At 41.3% G+C, this 23,203-nt stretch overlaps 1 protein-coding gene across 4 annotated transcripts in view; it reads left to right on the top strand.

Moving 5' to 3' along the window:
• Positions 1–2,068: 2,068 nt before the first annotated feature.
• Positions 2,069–23,203, top strand: part of Ifnar2 (interferon alpha and beta receptor subunit 2) — a 30,791-nt gene continuing 9,656 nt past the window's right edge. Inside the window, exons 1-8 of one of the 4 annotated variants that reach the window (XM_046438929.1) lie at positions 2,069–2,360; positions 9,269–9,370; positions 10,980–11,026; positions 13,966–14,057; positions 15,116–15,157; positions 16,309–16,423; positions 17,942–18,111; positions 20,098–20,255. In XM_046438929.1, coding sequence (XP_046294885.1) covers positions 14,000–14,057; positions 15,116–15,157; positions 16,309–16,423; positions 17,942–18,111; positions 20,098–20,255 — 543 coding nt within the window. In that variant the 5' untranslated portion in view covers positions 2,069–2,360; positions 9,269–9,370; positions 10,980–11,026; positions 13,966–13,999. The remainder of the gene's footprint in view (positions 2,361–9,268; positions 9,371–10,979; positions 11,027–13,965; positions 14,058–15,115; positions 15,158–16,308; positions 16,424–17,941; positions 18,112–20,097; positions 20,256–23,203) is intronic. The other 3 variants (XM_046438931.1, XM_046438930.1, XM_046438928.2) reach the window with 3 other exon arrangements.

Genomic DNA, 23,203 nt, shown 5'->3' on the forward strand with positions numbered 1-23,203 from the left:
CTTGTATTTTATATTTAGGCCCATGATCCACTTTGAGTTAGTTTTTGTGGAAAATGTGAAATCTGTGTCTAGATTCATCTTTTTGCATATCCAATTTGTGTGTGTTAGCTTTCTGGAACTGTAACTTAACAAGAAAAAAAAGTTTATTTTGGCTCCTAGTTTCCAAGGTTATGGTCCCTGATGGAGTCTTCATTGCTATTGGGTCTGTGGTAAGCAGCACATCGAAGCAGGAAGCCCAAAGTTGTTCACCTCATGACCAGGAAGTGAAAGAGAGAGGAAGAAGACCAGACAGGGAGTCCATGATCTCCTTCATGGATACACCCCCAGTGACCGTAAGACCTTCCAATAGGCCCTTCCCCTTAGACTTTCCACCCCCTCCCAATGGCACCAAGCTGGGGTCTAACCCTTTAACACACAGGACCTTGGGGGACACTTAAGATCCATTTGTTGAAAAGGCTATCCTTTCTCCATTGAATTGCTTTATTATTTTGTCAAAGATTGGTTGACTATTTGTGTGGGTCTGTTTCTAGGCTCCCTCTTCTGTTTCATTGATCTGTTTGCCCCATCTCCAATTAATCATAGTTAACATTTTGACATATTTCTGTATTAATATATATGTTTATATAAAAGGGTACATGGAGTTTTGGATTGTCTTTCTCCCACTCACAGAGGATATTTTTGAAACTTCTCTAAAACAGTGGCTGAAAACATTGTCAATGTTGAATGTCTTTTGTAAGGAATCAAGATCCCAAATGAGTTCCCTTCAATCTTGTGGGATTGGTGGGAATTCTGCCAAGCGTAACATGATAGGTAGGGCGGTGGCATTCACTTTATGAATACCCCTGTTCCTAGCCTACAAAGGAGTATCAGCCAAGGTTAGACTCCACAGATGAAAATATTCCTTTTTATTCCATCTACAAAAATTATGAATTAAGGAAAATTCATAATCTGAAAAGGAGGAGTTCTCTTTTTCCTCAGTCACCAGAAGGTAAAAGTGAAAGCCTAATTATCATAGGCTAGGTTTATAATATTTCCCTCCTCTTTTTGGAAATGATTTTAACATTTAGAATATACATACACTTTTTTTTGGTACCTGGGAGCAAACCTAGGGGTGCTTAACCACCACATCCCTGGTGCCCCCCACCTTTTTTTTTTGGAGATAGGACCTTGCTAAGTTGCTGAGGCCAGTTTTGAACTTGTGATCCTCCTGCCTCAGCCTTCTGAGCCCCTAGGATTACAGGTGTGCACGATCGCGCCAGGCCAGAATATACTTACATGTTACTGAAAGCTGCCTCATGTTCTGTTTTGGAAGTTGAAAGGATATAATATTAGGTAAACGAACTAATATTGTATTTCCTGTCCACCTACTCTGAAACATCTTGAGAAGCAGGGGCTGAGCGTGGGTAGGAGCATGAAAGAAAGACACACTGAGGATCAGGGTGGTGGGTAACGATGTCTACAAAGGCCTTCTTAAACCCCCAACCTGCCAAGTCTTTACAACTGAATGGTAGGTATTTTTAACCCCTGTTTTATTGACTGGAGAATTATGATCAGATAGGTTTTTAAAACTAGTGAGAAAAGCTAGAAGCCGGGGAGCGCTAGCTTTAAGTTGGGGGCTGGGGGACAGGAAAGGATCCATTTCCCTGATTCATTCATTCAACACGTTTGTGCTGAATGTCTGTAAATGTACTGCTCTAGCCCCCGAGAAAGGCGGATCCCTCTTGGGTGGGAAGGGATGACATAATGTCAAGATATTCTGCATTTATTGGGTGATATTCGTAGCTTGTGTTTTTACTCAGAGCAAACCAGTTATCTGCCCTAGAGTGTTGACCCTCCTATCCATTTATTTCGCTGGCGATGACTTCATTGCCGTAAACGAAACAGACAGGAATCCATCAGCCCTTGCTCTGTGGACCGCCCTTGACCCAGGCGAGCAATGGTTAGGACAGTGAGCAGCAGATGCAAATGACCTCATCTGGTAGCTCCGCCCCCTCCCCGGCCCCGCCCCCGGCTCCGCCCACGTCTGCCCGGAGTCCCCGCCCCGCGTCCAAAGACTGCAGCTTGCGCTCCACGGCTTCCAGCTCTTCTCACCCGGCGGCCAGGAGAGCTGGGGGGGTGGGGGTGGGGCCGCGCAGGTGACCCTCCCCAGCGCGGTCAGCGGGCCACCACCGGCCTCCGGACCGCTTTTGCCCCACGCCGGCCTAGTCGGCGCCCTTCAGAAGAGATCGCCTGCTGACACTGCCCCCGGGATCGCCAGCAGTGCCCTCGCGGCCGCGGGAGCCGAACCCTGGCGCCGACCGCGGCCGGGAGTGGGCGGAGGGGAGCGTCTCGGAGCGGCCCTGCGGGGCGAAACTGCCAGGGTAAGGCGCGGGCGGCGGGTCGCGGCGGAGGCCGCTGGTGCCGATTACAGTAGAACAAAGGCCTTGTGCCTGCAGTTAGTTCCCGGAATCCCTCTCCTGTTCCTGCCTCATTCCCGGACTCCGCCTCCTCCTGCCCAGCCTCGCTGTCCTGGGCATTTTGGCTCCTGCGCTGCTGCACTCCGCCACCATACAGGCCCGGTGACCCCGCAGCCCCACCCAAGAGCGGGCCCCTCTTGGGTGGGAAGGGATGACATAATGTCACGATATTCTGCATATATTGGGTGATATTCGTAGCTTGTGTTTTTACTCAGAGCAGACCAGTTATCTGCCCTAGAGTGTTGACCCCCTATCCAATTTATTTCGCTGGCGATGGATGACTTCATTGAAAAATTATGGATGTCTCACCTCCTTTTGTGTTTTACTAAATTTGATGCCCTTGTTTTGCTTGGCAAGAGGTCTTAAAACTTAGCCTGAGCCTGGGACAGAACCTGGTGGGAGGTACTGATTCTAGCACCAGAGTCCTGCTGCCCCACCCCCCTCATGTCATGACCCAGAAGCTTGTCCCACCAGCTGTCCCCAGTCCCACCCTTGCCAATCCGACTGTAGTTATTTAGGCAGATGGCAGAGGCCACACCAAAATCTTCTCTAAGGAAACTAACAAATGTCACTAGCAATTTGGCTGTGGTTAAGATTTTTTCTGTCTCAGGAAGTAGCTTGAACTTTTAGTTTCTGTAGTTTACAGGTTGTCTTCAATTTTAAATCATCAAAAATCTGCATGACTCTTCATTCTTTACCTGTCTTTCCTCCAAAGTTTCTCCTGTGTTTATTTAAAAGTTAAAGAAAAATCTGCGTGAGATTTAGTTCAGATTATTTGACAAAAGGTACCTTGTTTAAGACAGAAACCAGAAGGATCATAGTCCAAGAGGTACTGTCTTAGAAGTGAAATTTATATTAAAATATGTACTCCATCACTCACACCCACACAAAACCACACTGGGTTTATTTTCCTGTTACATTAATAGACCTTCAAACTATTGAAGAGTCAATGACATGTATGTTCTTTTATTATTAATCTTCATGTTTTATCAAAACTAATACCCAAACTAAAATTCCATTGATGCACTAAAATTATATGTAACTAAGTTTTTTAAAAAAATCACTGTAAGGCATGCTATGTGTCATACTACTGGAAATGCCCTCTAAGTAAAGAAATGTTCTAATGTGGAAAATAAAAAGTGGCTTTATAATTTATTAAATATTAGTAAACTAGCATATTGCCTGACATTATAGTCAGCCTTCCTCATCTGCAGGTTCTGCATCTGCAGATTCAAGTAACAGTCTGTACTGAACCTGTACAAACATGTTTCCTTGTCATTATCCCCTAATAATGCAACATACCAACAATTTACACTGTATTGATTTAAAGCATGTAGGAGGATGTACATAGGTTCTACACAAATACTACACCATCTTATGTAAGGAATTTGAACATCCTTGGATTTTGGTATTCTAGGAGTTAGGTCCAATCTCCAAGGGATACTGAAGGTCCACTGTTCTTTTCCCTGTCTTTTCTTCCTTACAGAATGAACTAGTGGTAGGCAATCCAGGAAAAAAATAAAGGAAAAGTTGTTATTTAGTAGAGGAGGTTGGCTGCCTTAAGAGTGGGGAGGGGTAGAGAAAAGAGGAATGTAGCATGAGGTGTAAGTAGTTGGGAGCCACTGAAAATGTTCTCTGGAGCCAGCAGGAAAACGAACACACTCAGTTACCCCAGGAAGCCAGGGCTTTACTTTATAAACCAGAAAGCCTTAAGCTTTATCACTGGTTTTTGTTTGCTTGACTGTTTTTCAATTCTGAGGGCCCAAAACTATGTTTAAAATTTAAGTGTGACTGGGTGTAGTGGTGCACAGTGCTCTATCTAATGTGCAAGTGGTAATCCCAGCAGCTCAGGAAGTTGAGACAGGAGGGTCACAAGTTCAAAGTCAGCCTCAGCAAAAAAGTGAGGTGCTAAGCAATTCAGTGAGACCCTGTCTCTAATAAAATACAAAATAGGGCTGGGGATGTGGCTCAGTAGTTGAGTGCCCCTGAGTTCAATCCCAAGTACCAAAAAAAAAAAAAAAAATTAAGTGTGCCCTAACCACTAGAAACTGACAAGTCAACAAAAATCTTGAAAATTCTCCCTAATCAATAAGAAAGAGTGCAGTAAATAAATGTCTTGCCAGACATAATCAGCTATGAGTTGTTCTTTTTTAAATTTTTTATTCTAATTTGTTATATGTGACAGCAGGATGCATTTGTGCTGGGCAGGGCGAGTGAGATGGGAAATTAGAGGGCTGATGGGGAGCAGGGCGCGCCTGCACTAGAGTCATGCCCAAACCGTTGACTGTGCCTCACTTCACCTATAGGGACAGGGAACAGGGTGTGCAGGATGCTTACGGAAACCCCCTAGGAGTGTCAGACTGATCTCCCTTTCCTCTCCTATCCCAGCACCAATCCTTCAGGCAGGGTCTGGCTTTCCAGAACACACTGGTACCAGTAGTAAAAAGAAGTCAAGATGTCACTGCACAATGTCACAGTAGGAGGTAACCGAAGCCTTCCAAGTATAGCAGGGGAGATGGGGGAGAAAGGGAAAGAACAACAAGGAGTTGTTCTTTTTTTTTTTTTTTTTTTTAATTTTTTTATTCTAATTTGTTATATATCACAGCAGAATGTATTACAATTCATATTACACATATAGAGCACAATTATTCATATCTCTGGTTGTATACAAAGTATATTCACATCATTCTTGTTTTCATACATTTAATTTAGGGTAATAATGTCCATCTCATTCCACCATCTTTTTTTACCCCCCCTTGCCTCCTCCCTTCCCCTCCTACCCCTTTTCCCTATCTAGAGTTCATCTATTCCTCCCATGCTCCCCCTCCCAACCCCACTATGAATCAGTCTCCTTATATCAGAGAAAACATTCAGCATTTGGTTTTTTGGGATTGGCTAACTTCACTTAGCATTATCTTCTCTAACTCCATCCATTTACCTGCAAATGCCATAATTTTATTCTTTTATTGCTGAGTAATATTCCATTGTATGTATATGTGTATGTGTATATGTATATATGTATATATATATACATATATATGTATATGTGTGTGTGTGTGTATCACATTTTCTTTATCCATTCATCTATTGAAGGGCATATAAGTTGGTTCCACAGTTTAGCTATTGTGAATTATGTCACAATAAACATTGATGTGGCTGTGTCCCTGTAGTATGCTGTGTTTAAGTCCTTTGGGTATAGACCGAGGAATGGGATAGCTGGGTCAAATGGTGGTTCCATTCCCAGTTTTCCAAGGAATCTCCATATTGCTTTCCATATTGGCTGCACCATTTTGCAGTCCCACCAGCAATGTATGAGTGTGCCTTTTCCCCACATCCTCACCAACACTTATTGTTGTTTGTATTCTTATTAGCTGCCATTCTGACTGGAGTGAGATGAAATCTTAGAGTAGCTTTGATTTGCATTTCTCTAACTGCTAGAGATATTGAACATTTTTTCATATATTTGTTGATTGATTGTATATCACCTTCTGAGAAGTATCTGTTCAGTTCCTTGGCTCATTGATTAATTGGGTTATTTGTGTTTTGTTTTGTTTGGTTTTGGTTTTTTGGGGGTTTTTTTTGAGTTTAGCTTTTTGAATTCTTTATATATCCTAGAGATTAGTGCTCTATCTAATGTGCAAGTGGTAAAAATTTGCTCCCAAGCTGCGGGCTCTCTATTCACCTCACTGATTGTTTCTTTTGCTGAGAAGAAGCTTTTTAGTTTCTGTTACTTGATTTTAATTATTGTGCTATAGGTGTCTTATTAAGGAAGTAGGGGCCTAATCCGATATGATGGAGATTGGGGCCTACTTTTTCTTCTATTAAATGCAGGGTTTCTGGTTTAATTCCTAGGTCCTTTATCCACTTTGAGTTGAGGTTTGTGCATGGTGAGAGATAGGGATTTAATTTCAGTTTTTTGCATATGGATTTCCAGTTTTCCCAGCACCATTTGTTGAAGATGCTATCTTTTCTCCAATGTATGCTTTTGGCACCTTTGTCTAAAATAAGATAACTGTAATTATGTGGGTTAGCGTCTGTGTCCTTTATTCTGTACTATTGGTCTACCATTTTGGTGCCAATACCATGCTGTTTTTGTTACTATTGCTCTATAGTATAGTTTAAGGTCTGGTATAGTGATGCCACCTGCTTCACTCTTCTTGCTAAGGATTTCTTTAACTATTCTGGTGTCTTATTTTTCCAGATGAATTTTATGACTGCTTTTTCTATTTCTATGAGGAATATCATTGGGATGTTGATTGGAATTGCATTAAATCTGTATAATGTTTTTGGTAGTATGGTCATTTTAACAATATTAATTCTGCCTATCCAAGAACAAAAAGTTAGTTCTTTGAGAAAACAAATAAAATTTACAAACCCTTAGCCATGCTAACGAAGAGAAGGAGAAAACTCAAATTACTAACAAATGTGATGGAAAAGGAAATATCACAATAGACACTACAGAAATAAGAAGATAATTAGAAATTATTTTGAAAACTTGTGCTCCAATAAAATAGAAAATATTGAAGGCATTGACAAGTTTCTAGAGTCATATGATTTGCCCAAATTGAATCTGGATGATATACATAATTTAAACAGATCAATTTCAAATGGTGAAATAGAAGACACTATCAGAAGCCTATCAACCAAGAAAAGCCCAGGACCAGATGGATACACAGCCAAGTTCTACAAGACCTTTAAAGAAGAACTAATACCAATACTCTCCAATTTATTTTAGGAAATAGAAAAAGAGGGAGCACTTCCAAACTCATTCTATGAGGCCAATATCACCCTGATTCTAAAACCAGGCAAAGACACATCAAAGAAAGAAAACTTTAGACCAATATCTCTAATGAACATAGATGCAAAAATTCTCAATAAAATTCTAGCAAATTGAATACAAAAACCTATCAAAAAGATAGTGCACCACGAAGGAGCTGTTCTTGCAAGGAGTCCCGTGTGTGTGTGTGTGTGTGTGTGTGTGTGTACACACACATACATATCTTGAAACCAAAGAAATTTGTACACCCTACAACTCAATAAAAATTTGAATATCAAAAATGAGAAAAAATCTAAATGAACATTAAAAGAAAGATTGCAGACATAATGGAATAAACTGAAGATCATGAAAACACAATAACTGAAGAAATAAGTTAGAGGAAAGAAGAGAGAAAATATTAAAATATTTTAATAGAGGAAAGGCTTGATGTAAGCCCCCTTGGGGATGAAAGAGACAAGATGAAATCAATTAGAAAGAATCTAATCTGGAAGATAGGCCAAACACAACCAAGCATTTAGGATAATTGGATCCCTGGAAGAGAGAAACCAACAAATGGTGCAAAAGTACAAATAAAACTAGGACAAAAAAAATTAATTGAAATGAAGATTTTTTAAAAGTGGTCTGTATACTAAAGAACTGGCCATTTCCAGGAAATTTTCAAATGGAAATGTTCAGCACCAAGATATTTTAAATGGTTTCAAGTCAAATAAAAAGAACTATTTAGGAATGCAAGAAGAAAAATTGAAGGAGGGAGAAACAAAATCGATCAGTAGAACACTAAAGGCCAGAATGTAATGATTTGAGGGTAAAGTTCTAAGGGAAAGAAACTTTCCCCAAGGGATTCTGTCATTCAAGTTGAAAGTCAGTGGGGGACCTTCACAACTCTGTAGAGCAGAGTGTATAGCACCATGAGCCTGCTGAAAGAAAGAAAACACACACACACACACACACACACACACACACATCTGCCTGGAAAACAAATTCCAGGAAATAGCCAATTAGAGATAATAGAAGGGCTGGGACTGGGGCTCCGGGTAGAGCACTTGCCTGCGTCTGATTCTCAGCACCACATAAAAAATAAATAAAATCAAGGTTTTGTGTCCAACTACAACTAAAAAATAAATATTACAAGAAGAGAGAACATAAGGAGATAACAGAAGTAAAAAAATAGTACAGAAGATGTGATATTTATTCTATTTAAGTGTGGAAACAATACAGAACATCTATAGAAATTGTATGTAGACTAGATATAATTTTTATAATTCCAGACCAAAGTATATACAGAAAAAAAGAAAGAAAGAAAAGAAAGTGGGGGAGAAAAAACATTAGAATGCTAATGTTCTGATCTTTCAAAGCATGGATCAATAAATATGGTTTCAAATTAAAAGGTACTGTGAATACTTAATAGTATAACTTCCTAATGTTTTTCAAAATTTTTTAAACCTCAGAGGGATATGGTAGTGCAGCACACTATTCTTTCTGATGGACAAAAAAAGTTTTATATTTCAACAGTTCCTTCAGCTTTGCTTCATTTTTTTTCCTAAGTAGATTTAAATTTGTAAATCAACCCTGTGTGTGTGTGTGTGTGTGCACTTGCATTTGCATTGAACGACATAGGAAGATCTGTGGGATCATGTTCACCCAATGTGAATGATGATATTTGGATGCTGGGATCTGTACTTTTAGACATTATTTTTTTAATGAGCATGTTGACTTTTTACAGAAACAAGAAATATATGTGGAAAAACAATCTTGAAACAGACATGTGAAGGTATTAATGACCGATACTGGATGGTAGCAATAAGGATCATTGTTACTTTCTTCTCTGTACTCTTTTGTATTTTTTTTAATTTCCAGGAAAAGTTGTAGAATTGTATTTGTATAATATTTCTGAATCCAGTCCATTCATTATTCATGGGCTGCCTGGCAGTGTCCCAACCCCCAGGCCAGCTGGATAGAAGAAAAGACAGTTATGCTGCCTACCAGGGTTGGTGAGATAGCAGGTTCCTTGAGGGTTATCTGTCTGTTCCCTTAGGAAGAGTTGGAATTCAGAGAAGAAGAATTTCATCCAGGCTTGAGCTAAACTTTGAAAATCAGTAGTGTTTGTTGGCGTGTAAGTGGCAAGGACAGCTCCCAGGTAAGAGACCCCCGGAATGGAGAAGACCAAGCCGGGGTGATCTATGTCTGGAGCTTAGCACATGGTTGGGACAGTGTCTCCAGGGGAAACTGGAAAGTTGGTGACAGCCTTAAATTCAGTCTTTGGAGCTTGCATACTGTCAGGCCATGGTGGGCTAAGACTGAGCTGGCTGCATGATTTGCAGGGTCCACCAGAACAAATAAAAATGTAGGGTCCAGTCATTTAAAAAGCAAGGACAAGTGTCACTAAAGAGAAAAATAGGAAGTCTTTTCTTCCTCCCTTTTTCTACCCTCCCCCATTGTCATATTTTTAAATTTCCTGTTTAATGCCATTCTAAGTCAAAAAGTAAAATTTTAATCATTTAGCATGTATTTAGCAGTTGTGCATATTATGCAGATATCAGATTTATCATATTTAAATGCAGATAAAAGAGCATTTAATTCCAACAAAACACTGAATTGGGGTTTGTAATATATGTTGGGAAGTTTCTTTAAGCCAGCTAGAAAAAGCAAACTCAAGCTAGATTCAGGAAGATGCAAACCAAGGGAGTGTCCTTGGGCACCAGGATGCGGCCTGACATTGCCAGGATCCACCTCTTGCTAACTCCCTCTATCTCTGGTGAAGTCAAGCTTTACATCTCCCTTTCCCAAGGACCCACCATCCTAACCCACAGCATACTGGCCACATCCAAGGGTCTTTAAACCGCTGCTCTGAATATGCTAGCACCTGGGTCAAGCATGACCTAGAGATTATTTCAACCAGACCCAACCTCCAGCCAGCTGTCCCTGGGTGAGGCATGCACTGCCAGCCCAGAGAGAATAGCCTCTGCTCTACCTGGCGTAGTCCATGGCGGGACTGGAGCACCAAACCGGGACCTCCCAGGACTGGCACCAGGAGGGCTCCAGGGAATGCTGGGCCCTCTTCCAGTTTGATGCAGTTGACACCCAACCAAAGGGTAGCAGCAGTCAGGGGCACAGAGAGCCCATCCTGTTGGGGATGGGGAAGTGATCCAAATATGAGCTGAAGCTCCCAGCCCTCTGTGTGCACCATAGTGCCGGCAGTAACAAACACAGATTCAAAGATGAAATTATTAGGAATTTTAAGATGGCCGCAGGAGAGCATTAAACCAAGCGTAGGACCCTTCTACATGCCAGGCCCTGATGGACTGAGATGGCCAGGCTTCAGAAATGAGACAACAGAGCTCGCATTAGGAAGAATGATCTATTCATAGGGAGAGTTTTAAGGAGCCTCATTAACAATTCAGGCTGGACTCCAAGAACTCAAAATTAGATTTTGCAAATAAGTAATTATCTGGTATCAGACATCTGGTTCAAAGTAGACAATGGGTCACCAGGAACACAGCAAGGAAGGAGGCATTCCGTGGACTAGAGGGGGTAAGCAGGGCTTCTAGTTCTGTGTGTGTGTGTGTGTGTGTGTGTGTGCGTGCGCGCGCAAGTGTTTTCTTGGCCCCTGAAGAGACTGAGTCTTGCTACAGACACATGACAAAGATGTACCATGATCAGAAAAAAAGCAGCGGGATGAAGGAAAGCACAGGTCAGATGTTGAAGCAAAACTCAGTAACCTCAGATGTGACATTCTCCAATTCCAGGTGTGCCCTGCATCTAGAGGAATGTCCATAACCATGCTGCCATGGAGGTATGACAGGAAAGATGACAACATATATCACAAAGATATTCTAGCAGATGTTGGAATATATTATGGGATAAATTGTGAAGAAAGGTGCCTGGGTATTTCATGGGCATGAGTTTGCATCAGGAGTAGAAATTTTAACTTGAAGTGTCTTGGATTTTTCTAAAAGAATACCACGAGTGGGAACCATGGCAGTCAAGAGAATTTTTAGTGGGGCATAGTGGTGCATGCCTATAACGTCAGCACTCGGAAGGCTGAGGCAGGAGGAAATTATAAAATTATTAAAGCCAGCCTCAGCAACTTAGTGAGACCTTGTCTCAAAGTAAAATATTTTTTAAAAAGGCTGAGATGTGACTCAGTGCTTAAGCGCCCCTGGATTCAATCCCCAGTACCAATAAAAATAAATAAATAAGACTTTTAAAGTCAAGTTGTTTGTAGCTTGAGCTCTGTTTGCTGCTTCACAGTCCTTTCCCATTTTGACAGGGGGCTCAATACTGCCTTAATATTTGGGGGGACTGAAGACAGAACCTATAGGACCTAATTGCTTGGATGGAGAAAAAAGGTCTGAAAGAAAGAAGGACATAAGTGATTGGGGCTCCTTGAAAAATTCCCATCTCACCTTGGAGTAGGGAAGACTCGAAGACTCAGAACCCAGAGGATGAGGAAGAAAATAGTCCTTGCTCAGTGTCCTTGGGGCTGGTTCCAGCATCCCCTATGGACACCCAGCTCCACAGATGCTCAACTCCTTTGCATAAAATGGCATAGTGTTTGCATATAACACGTCCTGTGGTATGTTTTAAGTAATCTCTGGGTTGCATATAATACTTAGTACAACGTTCATTTTTTGATCTACGTTGGTTGAATTCACAGATGGAAAACTCGCACACAAACACGGCAGGCCAATGGTACCTTTAAATCTGGAAACAAAACTCAGAAACTTCTGAGTGGTAAAAAAAAAAAAAAAAACAGCACAGGCTAGTCAAAGGGCAAATGACAAACTAGGAGAACAGAGAGAGAGAGAGAGAGAGAGAGAGAGAGGAAAAAAAAGGTGTGATTCATATCATCAGGATCAGTTTCCCTCATACTTAAAAAGAAGTTCCTGCAAATTAATAAGACGAGGACCACAACTCAATAGAAAAATGGGCAAAAGTTGGAATAGACAGTTAACAGGAAAGGAGATACAAAGAGCTCTTAAATATAAGAAAGGACACTTAATCTCAGAATAAAAGAAATGCAAATTAATGTTAGTGTGAGGACATTTTTGCACTTAGAAATCTGATAAAAAGCTTGGTGATACCTCTATGAAAACACTGTGGGGAAGCAAAAGTTCTCACGCATTTCAGGTAGTTATGTAAATTGGTGCAGCCCAAGGGCAAGCAGTATGGCAGTTTTTATCAAAGTGACAAATTCATAGCCCCAAGGCCAGGTCTCTTTTAACTACCTCTCCAGACACCCCTTCTACCTTCCCTGCCCTCCACTTTGCCCAGGCTCTTGGTTCTCCAGTAGAGAACCACTGCCCCTTTGCCCTAAAGCTTCTGATTAGCTAATGGGAAACCCCAAGAAAAGAAAAGGAGAAAAGGATATTTATCCCTGATCCCTTCCCTGCAGTCACCTGGGCCTCCTGTCAGCTCCTCACAGGATTCTCTGCTTCCAAATTCCAGTATTAGCACCTTCTCCTTTTCCCTTCAAACTAGGAGAACAGAGTGGTAACAGCCCCGCCACCGCCCCCTGTTGTTATCTGGAGGAACTGCATGCTCCCCTATGGCCTGCCTGCGTTTTGCTCACACATTTATACATAGTCCTTTGATTAAAGTCATTCTGAAATTATCCTAACTGGGCTCTGCGGTTTGCTGTCACAACCCTGGCTCATACGCCCTTTGCTTAATGTCTTAGCCCATTTCATGCCACAGTGCCACAGGCTGGATAATTTATAATAAATGGAAATTTATTTTGCTTATGGTGTTAGAGGTTAGGAAGTCCAAGGTCAAGGGGCCATCCATATGTGGTAAGGGTCTTCTTGCTGCATCATAATGTGGACATCACATGGCAAGAAAGCAAGAGAGGACCAAACTTGCATTTACAACAAACTCTCTCCATAATAAACCTTCTTCCTCAATATCAAGGTTAATCCATTCTCACTTTCTCAGCTGTTGAATTGTGGATTAACTCTCTAGTACATGAACTTTAGAGGACACATTCAAATCCTAGTACCTAGCAATCCTACATCTGAAAGTCTGCCTGTGTAGACTTTCACATGTGCAAAATGATATGTGTCTAACAGAATTCCTTGCAGAACAGATTAGAAACAATTCAAATGTCCATTGTAGGGGACTAGTTACATAAATTATAGTATGTCCATAGAAGAGAACATCATGCGACTATTTTTAAAACAAAAGCAAGAAAATTTTCTTTGATGGAAGTGCTTCCCAGATATATATGGAGTGGAAAAATCAAGAATAGAGTCTGTACATACTATCTCTTGCCTAAAAAGAGGGAGAAAATCAGAATATATATTTGTTTTTGCTATGCATAAAGGATTCACCAAAATAAAAGTTTTCTGAGAGGAACAAGACTCTTCACATTTTTGTAATGGATTTAAAATTTTTTTTAACCAAATGACCATGACTAGCTAAGAAATTGGTGCCAGAGCTGTTTGAGTAAATGGGGTAAATGATTCAGCTTCTTGGCAGGCTTGGAAAGGCTGGAGCCAGGAAGTTCCCTCTTTCTTGCTGACCTTTATTTATTTATTTATTTATTTATTTTTGCTGCTGGGGATTGAACCCATGGCCTGTGTATGTGAGGTGAGGGAAGCACTCTACCAGCTGAGCTGTATCCCCAGCCCTCTTGCTGACCTTTTATTGTCATGTCTTTGCCCCCATTTTTATTCTTATAATTTAAATTAGAACTTCAGAATTTTGATCACCTAATGTTGGTTTTCCTTTCAGATGTGAAAATGAAGAAAGGACTTAACAACTAACAATGATGCTCTTGAGCCACGGTTCCTCAGCTGTCAGATCACGCAATTTGTGCCTCATGGGTAAGTACTGCTTTTTATCCCGGGTGTTTAAGAGCATGCCTATGTGTTCTTCACCCAGAGAGCAAACAGATTTCCTAGGCTGGAGGACCCAGATGGACCCGCCCAGTGTCAGGGGTTCAGCAGAAGGTAGTCAGTGCTAATGGCTTGGATTCAATACAGGTTTCTGCCTAATATTAATTATAGGGAACCAAACAGATGAGCAGGAAAAACATAAGCCACAACACTGTTGGGGACTGTCCTTGTGTACAACTGAAAGAGTGATTTTTCCTGCTACCCTCACTCCAATCCATTGTGGAGTTTATCACCCTACCCCTATATTTGGGAAGAGGCCAAACCCCTTCTCTCTTACTATTCCCCCAGAGAAAAATCATCCCTAAACTTAGGTTTCTGCATTTCATTTATTATTGATCTTTTTTATTTTTCCCTGGAGTCCTATTCATTCTTGCCTTTTCTCTGCCTTCTTTCTGATAATAGTTCAGTATCTTAGTGTCTTCTGTTCCATATTTCATCAGTAGGCATCCGTTCATGGACAGTTGTCTCAGTGTAGACTGTCCACACACTGGGCAATGTACAGCATCCTTGGTCTCCACCTGTAAAAATGCCAGGGGCCCCATATCCCCTAAAGCTATTGTGATACCCAGAAAACAAATGCTACCCCCAACCTCAGGAGGATGAGACTCACCAATTCCCATTAAAATACCCTTTCTTCTTCTACCACCCTTTAAAGTGTGTTGGTTAGCAACATGCTTATTCATACCTGAGAATTTTTTTCAGATAGATAACTGCTTCTTAGGAGACTCCCTCAATCAGCCCAACCCTAATTGTTAGTACCAGCTCCCAAATCCATCTTATTTTGGACCCCCTCAGGACACTGCTTGGACCATGTGTCATGGTACCAATGTCAACTAAGAACCATTTACTTGAGTATTTTTATTAGTACAACAAAGTCTCAATCCAATATTAATACATGAGTGTAAAATAATATCAAACCTAGATTGTTTTAGGTTGAGCCCAGAGTAAACATTCTTGCTTTTCTTACTTGTTTTTCTTTTTCCCAGTGTACCTGAGTCTAATGTTCGTCACTTCACACAATCTTCCTGGTAAGAGATGTTCTTGGCTTGATTAAATATTGGATAGGATCAAAGTGTTGGGGTGACCATTCAGATGTATAAAATATGGGAAATTTGATTTTTTGATCCCAAATACATTGCTTATTTTATTGGAATCCTTTTTCTGTAAAAGGAGGTCAAATTAACTACTCTTAATTTTCTTGTTTGTCCCACAAAACTATTATAAGAAATTGATACTAGAGATCATTTACAAACCCCTTGAAAAAATATCTAGCTCCCAGTAGTCTCACTAACAGAAGAATAAGGAGACACACGCTACGCCAACAAAAAAATAATTTCTATTTAATTTACGTTCTTCCACCTGCTGGTTCCAAATAAAGAAAAATAATCTTTCATTAAATCTTACCTGCATATATAAATCTGTCTACAAAACTTCAATAGCTTCCCATATTAAATGTATATATCGCCTTTTGCTAAATGGTGGGGATGAGGAGGTAGCAACCAGGAAGCAAAGGCCTTGGATCTTAACCACAGAAAACTTAGGTGATCTTTCAAAATTTTCCCAAAGAAAGTCAGGATTTGACAAGAGAAGCATTAGTCCCATTCGCCATTGCCACTTTCCAGTGCCTGCCACCGCATAGCTAATCTCACGGTCTAGAAAATGGCTCTATTTGTGACTTATCATTGTTGTGGGGCTTCAATGCCCAGGAAGGACCAGTCTGAGCACACATTAGATGCCCTCCTACCCGTGACCAGGGGATTAATGCAGGGAGAATCCAGAGGAAGGAAAACTTTCAGTGGGCCAAGCTGAACTGCCTCTGGAGGGGCCGGAAGGGAGTGGGAAGCATACCAAGAGTCCAGGATGAACTGGATCCTTTTGGTCTGGTGAGCTACAGAAAGTCCCTGATTGGAGAAGCCCTTCAGTCCAAATTCTGTTTACACAGTGCCGAATTCCTGGTTCCTAAGCTTTGCTACCCTGACAGCATATTGCTCATTAATAAGCTGTATTAGTTAATTTCCCATGTCTGGAGTTTCCAAGATACCAGGCTTCCAGAAGACGCCTCTCTGCAGAGGCCCCAGTCCTAGATCCCAAGGGACAGACTGAACAGTGGCCAGAAAGCCACCCTGGGCTCAAAATTTCAATGCCTCTTTTCTCCTCCTGTTCTCTTTATGTCTTTCAGATGGAAGTTGTAATTTAAAGATGACATTTCGAGATTTCCGGTTAATTCTATCATGGGAATTAGAAAAACAATCCACCGTGCCAACTCACTATACATTATGGTATACAGTCATGAGGTTGGTTACATCTCATTTTTCTCTTGCTAAACATATCATCTTTTGATTATGTGGTGTCTTCCCCCGCCCCATTGTTTATTGGAGTCTTTTTGACCAAAGGTAAAACACCCATTCATTTTTTTTCTTTTCATACTTACATATGTTTATTAGCAAATATGATAATTATAGAACTAGTAACAATGTGATAAAATAGAGGAGGTGTATAAAATTAAATATTGTGCTCAATTTGAACTTCTTGTCATGTAAAGTCTACTGTATTCTCTCCTGGTTTGTTTTGTTTTGTTTTTTTAATGCAACTAAAGTAAACAAAGAAAATTATATTACAGAGTATTTTTGTGGCAGTAAAGGAAGGAAATAGTTTTGTCACCCATTTGTTTTTAATTAATTTGAATGCTTCCATAATCCAAAGCTATTTTTGACAAAGCTGTATTTATTATCAAAGTCAATATCTACATGTCAGAACCTCAGAAGCAAAACAGTTATAGGGTTCTCACAAATGATTTCTCTAATTCAGTCAATCTGAATGTTTAAAAGTCCTGTGTTTTCCAAAAGTCCAAAGGTCTATTGACCATATTGATGGTTTATGTTCAGTTTTCTTTACTCAGAGAGGCATGTGGGACACCAGAGAGAAGTCTGGACCAATCCAGCACATGCTGGGTACTAAGAATGGTATGATCCTTGACCAGCTTGACACTCAGCTTGGGGCTCAGCCTCTGTGTGTTAATGCCACCACTTAGGGGTGTTGCGAAAATCAGTGACATAATGGATGGAAAACTTCTTTGTCTCCCTTCTTCCCGCATCTGACATTGCTATCATAAGTGGTTCCTTTGATCCAGTAGCCCCTTGGAGTGTCCTTTCGCTGATGGTTTATTTGGCTTGTAGCTGTTGCTGCTGGCCCAGGGGAGGATGTGTTGTGAGTTTCTCCTCTGCCTGCTAAAGCCTTAAAATTTCTCTCTGCACTGAGTGCTCACATGTGTTGTCTACCTACCTTTCTGTGGCTTGGTACACCAGATACCTGTATTGTCTCTAAACTAGCTCAGGGATGAATTAGGACCAGACCATGTGGCTTTCAGCTAGAGAGGGAGGGAGAGAGTCTCTGGAAAAGCAGTCATTATTTTCCTGAAGGGAGAGAAAGATCTAAGGCCTCTATGATGAAAGCCCAAGGTTCATTCATTAATTCATCCAGCAAATATTTGCTGAGCACCTACTATATGCCAGTAGATCCATCTGTGAGCCAAAGTCCCTACCCTCTGTGGGCTGAAATTCTGAAAGTGGAGACATCATTAAACAAATACAGGTATAATGTGATAAGTGGAGATAAATACTATGAAGAAAAATGTTGAAAGGGAAAGAGGGATTGAGGGGTGGGGGTGGGGAAAGGATCAAGTGTTGAATTTCCAATAAGGTGGTTAGGGAAGACAGGGCCCTAAAGGAAATGAGGAAGTGAGGCACACAGACTGGATTCTAAATACCTAAAATGCTGAAGTTTTCCATTTTCTATTTCTTTCCTTTCCAAAGTAAACCAGACGATATGGAGATTATTGAGAGCTGTACAAATGTCACCACGCCATTTTGTGATGTAACGGATGTGTGGAAACAAGCGTTTGAGACCTATGTTCTCAAAGTGCTGGGATTCCGAGGGAAAGCGATGCTGTTCAACTGCACCAGCTCCGCCTTGTCCACCAACAGTGAGTAGATCTGTTTCTCTATGGCTTCCTCCTCCTCATGATCATCATTAATTGCTCTGCCATGAGAAAGGAAGGGCTGCAAAGGTGTCTTGGATTCAGAGCTAGGCTTCCTTGTGGCTTGCTATTTCCTCATTCTGTAACAGGGACTAGTTACAGGAGCTGCTCTGAGTCTCAGCTTTCTTACCTGAGAATGGAACCTGTTCTTTGCAGATGGTGGCTCCAGACCTCTGCAAAGCAAGCTCTCCTGGGCATTAGTAGCTGCTATTTTTCTGTTCGCTTTGCATTCTGACAGGAAGTAGGGAGCAGGGTTCAAGTACCTTGTATCTAAACATCAGGCTTCTTTGGGCCAGTATTTCCCTTGTACCACAACCCCACCCCAGAATGAAACTCAACTGCTAAATCTTGCACGTGCAAACACCCAGATGTGAATACAGCTAGGGCCCAAAGCAGCATAGAGGCAAAGAGCATAGGTCTCCTTCATCCTTCCTTTCTCTGTACCCAGTGTCCACACCCTAAGGCATTTGCATTAATAGGTCCAGCTTCATCACTTTTTTCAGTTTTCCAAATTTCAACTTGTTTCCAAGAGAACGGGTCAGCTTTGGCCCTGTTACAGGGTGCGTGGGAGTGTACACACACACACACGCGTACACACACACACACGCGTACACACACACACACACACAGTTTTCACAAAGTCGTGATGATGGCTGAATCCCATGCTTGTGAGATTGATGAACAGGAGTGCACCTTTGGAACGAACAGTCATATCTGTGTGTATGTGTAGAAAGGAAAGGAGAGCACAGTATATAGACTGTGGTGTTGGGATTGTTGAAGAATGTGTAATGAAGTAATAATGAGGTCTTTTTCGTGGTCCAAATGACAAATATGAAAAGTACATAAAGAGAGAGGACTAGAAGGAATGCAGAGTGTCCTTGGACACAGTCCTTCTCTAGGTATTGGGCAGTGGTATTAAAAATGTGAGCACTGCCAGGTGCGGTGGCGCACACCTGTAATCCCAGGGGCTGGGGAGGCAGGAGGATCATGAGTTCAAAGCCAGCCTCAGCAAAAGCAAGGCACTAAGTAATTCAGTGAGACCCTGCCTCTAAATAAAATACAAAATAGGGTTGGGGATGAGTCTCAGTGGTCGAGGTGCCCCTGAGTTCAATGCCCGGTACCCACCCACCCCCCAAAAAACCTGAGCATGTTTGTGCTCAAATCTTGAATTCCACTTTGCCCTAAAGACATCATTAGAACAAATGCAAAGATTTAGTTCCAAAAATATTTAACTGATACCTCAGTTCCGTTCAGAAAAGTAGAGATAATCTAAATGTTCAAAACAGTGAATCTGTTAAATCACAGTTCAGCCACTTGGAGGAACTGAATTAACCATAAACAATTATGGTGTAGGGGACTGGTAGACTTTCTGTAAAGGACCAAAGAAGGAATAGTTTAGAGTTTCGTGAACCACATATGGTCTCTGGCTCATATTCTTCTTCATCTCTGTTTATAATCTTTAATAAACTTGCAGACTGGCCTTTGATGTAGGTAAATATGTGTCAATATGTTTATAAAATGTGATTAAGTGAAATTATGTGTCATAAAAACAGTGTAGGTTAAGTTACTTAATTTTAGTTTATATAAATGTGTGTATGTGTGTGTATATATGCATATTTATGTTTGTAAATATGTGTATCCTTGTTTAGTTAATACATGTGAATATGCATGTATTTTTTTTTCTTTTTTTTAATTTGCATGTATTTATATATACACAAAAGATGATTAAGACAATTGCCTATACATATTTTCTACAATGATTAAGTGTTAGTAGTAGTACATTTCATTATTGAAATATAAAAATGAGTCATTTTTAATTTTGTTTAGAAGACAGAACAAAAATTGGCAAAATGACCGTGTTCAAACAACAGGGGGTGTTGTTGATATGCAGTCATCAACTCAGGTGGGATTTTGTTTCTGTTTTCTAAACAGTATTGTATGAGCCACCGGAGTTTGAGATTGTTGGCTTTACAGACCACATTAATGTGACAGTGAAATTTCCACCTATTGCTCCCAAGATTTATGGGGAAGAAATACAGCACCATTTATCACTTTGCATCAAAGAAGAATCCATGGGGATTGTTAAGATGGTAAGTAAGTGGTCTCCGACACTAGGCTCAAAACAGTTCTGAGTGGGCACTAACAGACTCGACTCTCAAAAACAGAAATGTGTAGTTGCGAAATTCAAACCAATGGGTCTGGGCTTGAATGTGGCCTAAATTTAGGAAAGAAGAAGTCCGTTTATTGCTGAGATATCTTGATTTAGCCCAGTTGTGAGCTCTTTAAGAGAATAAGCCATGCACACAGCATCAGGGGACACAGAAGAGAGAAGTGTGTGGCGTAGATGGGGGGATGGCCAAATCTCAGCAAGCCAGGGTGACATTTCCTTAAAAGGGCAGTTTAGCTGAGCCATGCATGGAAAACACCTGTTGCTGCCTCTCCATTCCTCAGACACAGCACAGAAAGTGGCACTTTCCAGCAGTTCTGTCTCCACCCAATCTCCCCAAAGGACCCAACTGAATGTCAGTAACCTCTGGGTGACCCTGGTACTCCCCAGTAGGCCTTGCTCTATTAGCATCTTTTATTTGCAGAGCCCTTTGCCAGTTGAGCCTTGCACTAAGACCAGCCCTCAGGATTAGGGCAAGGGCACTTCAAACCCAGGGCACAGGAAGTTCAGAGGCCGTGAGGTTGGAGTGGGCCTGGTGGCTCACTTGAGAAATGGCAGGAGGAGGTGACTGGAGTAAAGAAAACAGGATGGGTAAGGTCCGAGAGGGAATGAAGCCAGACCTTGGAGGGCTTTGCGATTCCAGGTCTCCTGAGTATGAGAGAAGCAGCCCCTGACCTAACAGGATGTCCTGGCTGGTACGTAAGGATAGACCGTAGGTGGCAGAAGCCAAAGTTGAGATACTATTTGGATGGTAATCACTTAATAAGCAGCAATAAACTATATAATTACTATCATTTTCCTTTAATATCCACATGGGATTATAATCAACACCCTAGGAAAAGAGAACAAAATAATAGGGGAAAAATAAGTTTATATGACTCAAGGACTGTGTCAGATACCATTAACTATTATATTTCAGCCCCATCTCTTTATGTTCCAACCATGAGCTATGAACTATTACAAATTAATATTTCTAAAATGCTTATTAGACAATTAACACCACTGTAAGAGGAAAATTTTGGTTGACAGGCATCTTCTTTAAATTACATTTTTTTTTTAAAAAAAAAAGGTTACTCCCCAGGTAAGGGGAGGGGCAGAGAGAGAGAGAGAGAGAGAGAGAAAGGGAGAGATGCTTGGATTATTTGGTGGTAGTGGAGGTAGTGAGGAGCAATCAAATTCTGCATGGGGTTTGCAAGTGGAGCACAGTTATTTTCATTTAAGTCGGATTCATAATGAGGTAAAATAAGAAGGAAGTTAGGACTCCATCACTTGGACTTGTCATTAACTAAAATAGGGAAGATTATGGATGAAGTTGGTGAGAGTCGGATGGCAGCTCAGTTTGAGACATGTCAAGTTCAAGGCACCTAAAAGGAGATCTGGGGCAGGAGTTGGATGTACCAAGTGTTCGGTGGTGATCTCCCAGCTAAAGAGGGGTCCTGGGAAACCACTCACTCCTGCATATTGAAGGCCCTGAGATCAGACTCTAGATTAGAGCAGCTTTGGTGAGTCACGGGGCAAAGGGCTGGTTGGAGTGAGTTCAAGAAAGAGGGAGAAGAATTAGAGAGCTCATTCTTCTGAGGAGTTTTTCTATAATGAGAATAAGGGATATGAACTGATAGGTGGAGGAAAAGGGAAGATGGAGTGAAGGGAGAGACTTTTTAAGATGAGAGAAATTGCAGCATGTTCACATGCAGAGGAAAAGTCTCAGGGGAGGTTGCTAGATCAATGTTCTAGCATAACTGCAGTGGGTGGGATCTCAAGAAGTGGCTGGGAGCATTGCCAGTCACAGGAGTGGAGTGTGCAACACAGATGTATAAAGGAGGGTCTCTTTGTACATTTTCTGTTATTATAACAAAATACCTGAAGTTACATACCTTGTAGAGAAAAGAGGATAATTTGGGCTCATGGCTCTAGAGGTCCAAGGTCGAGAGATTGCTTCTGATGATGGCCTTCTTGCTGGCAGAGTCTGGAAGTGACAGAGGGCATCACATGGTCAGAAACAGCAAGCATGTGTGTCTCTTCTGGTCTTTTTCTGTCATCAAACCACCTGTATTCAACCTGGGGCTCCACCCTGGTGAACTTAACCAGTACTAATCACCTCCCATAGGCCCTTCCTCCAAACACTAGAGTCAATTTTCAGGACCCTTACTACCTCACGGTAAGGATTAAATTTCCACACATGAATGCTTGAGGGACACTCAAAACCATGCTGAAACCACAGCACAGGACCATTGTGGGAACTTCTATTTTCTTGGTGGGAAATAGGAAGTCGGCAGTAGAGACTTGCTCAAGGCCCCATGGATCCCAGATGTTCTGTCCTCTGCCACGTTGTGCTTTTCCGTGGGAGGCAAGAGCCCTCCCACCACGCTGTTTCCACTCTTTGTCACCTTTTCCTTCTTCATTACTTACTTCCACGCATGAGCTTTGACTTTGTTTTGTGTGTGTCTATTTAATAGCTCCTTCTCCTTCCCAAAGAAATGTATAGAAACATATTATCACCAAAGGCTGCCTTCGAACTGCTAGAAATCCCAATTTACAGAACTGCTGGTGAGAATATATTTTAGAAACTATAGAATGAAAAATTTTTTAAATTGTTATTCAGGAAAGAGCCTTCATAACATCTTTTTAATTCCAAAGTGAAACCAAACTGTAGGGGAAAGGAAGGGGTGGGGTGAGTTAGCCAGCAGCCTCAGGGCGTGGCTGCAGACAAGCTCTGTGACCTAGAGAAGTTACCTGGCCACTTCAGCTGTGGTTTCCACATCTGCAGAATGGAATGATGCCTAGGCTGTTTTGAGAGTCAGAGGAGTTACCCTAGTGGAAGTCCTTTCTGAAGTGTAAACTAGGTACACATTATCAATTCAACAAGATCAT

The sequence above is a fragment of the Marmota monax genome, unplaced genomic scaffold (genome assembly GCF_021218885.2).
Source record: "Marmota monax isolate L192 unplaced genomic scaffold, Marmota_monax_Labrador192_F-V1.1 WCK01_AAM20220418_F8-fsc00125, whole genome shotgun sequence".
NCBI classification, from domain to species: Eukaryota; Metazoa; Chordata; class Mammalia; order Rodentia; family Sciuridae; genus Marmota; species Marmota monax.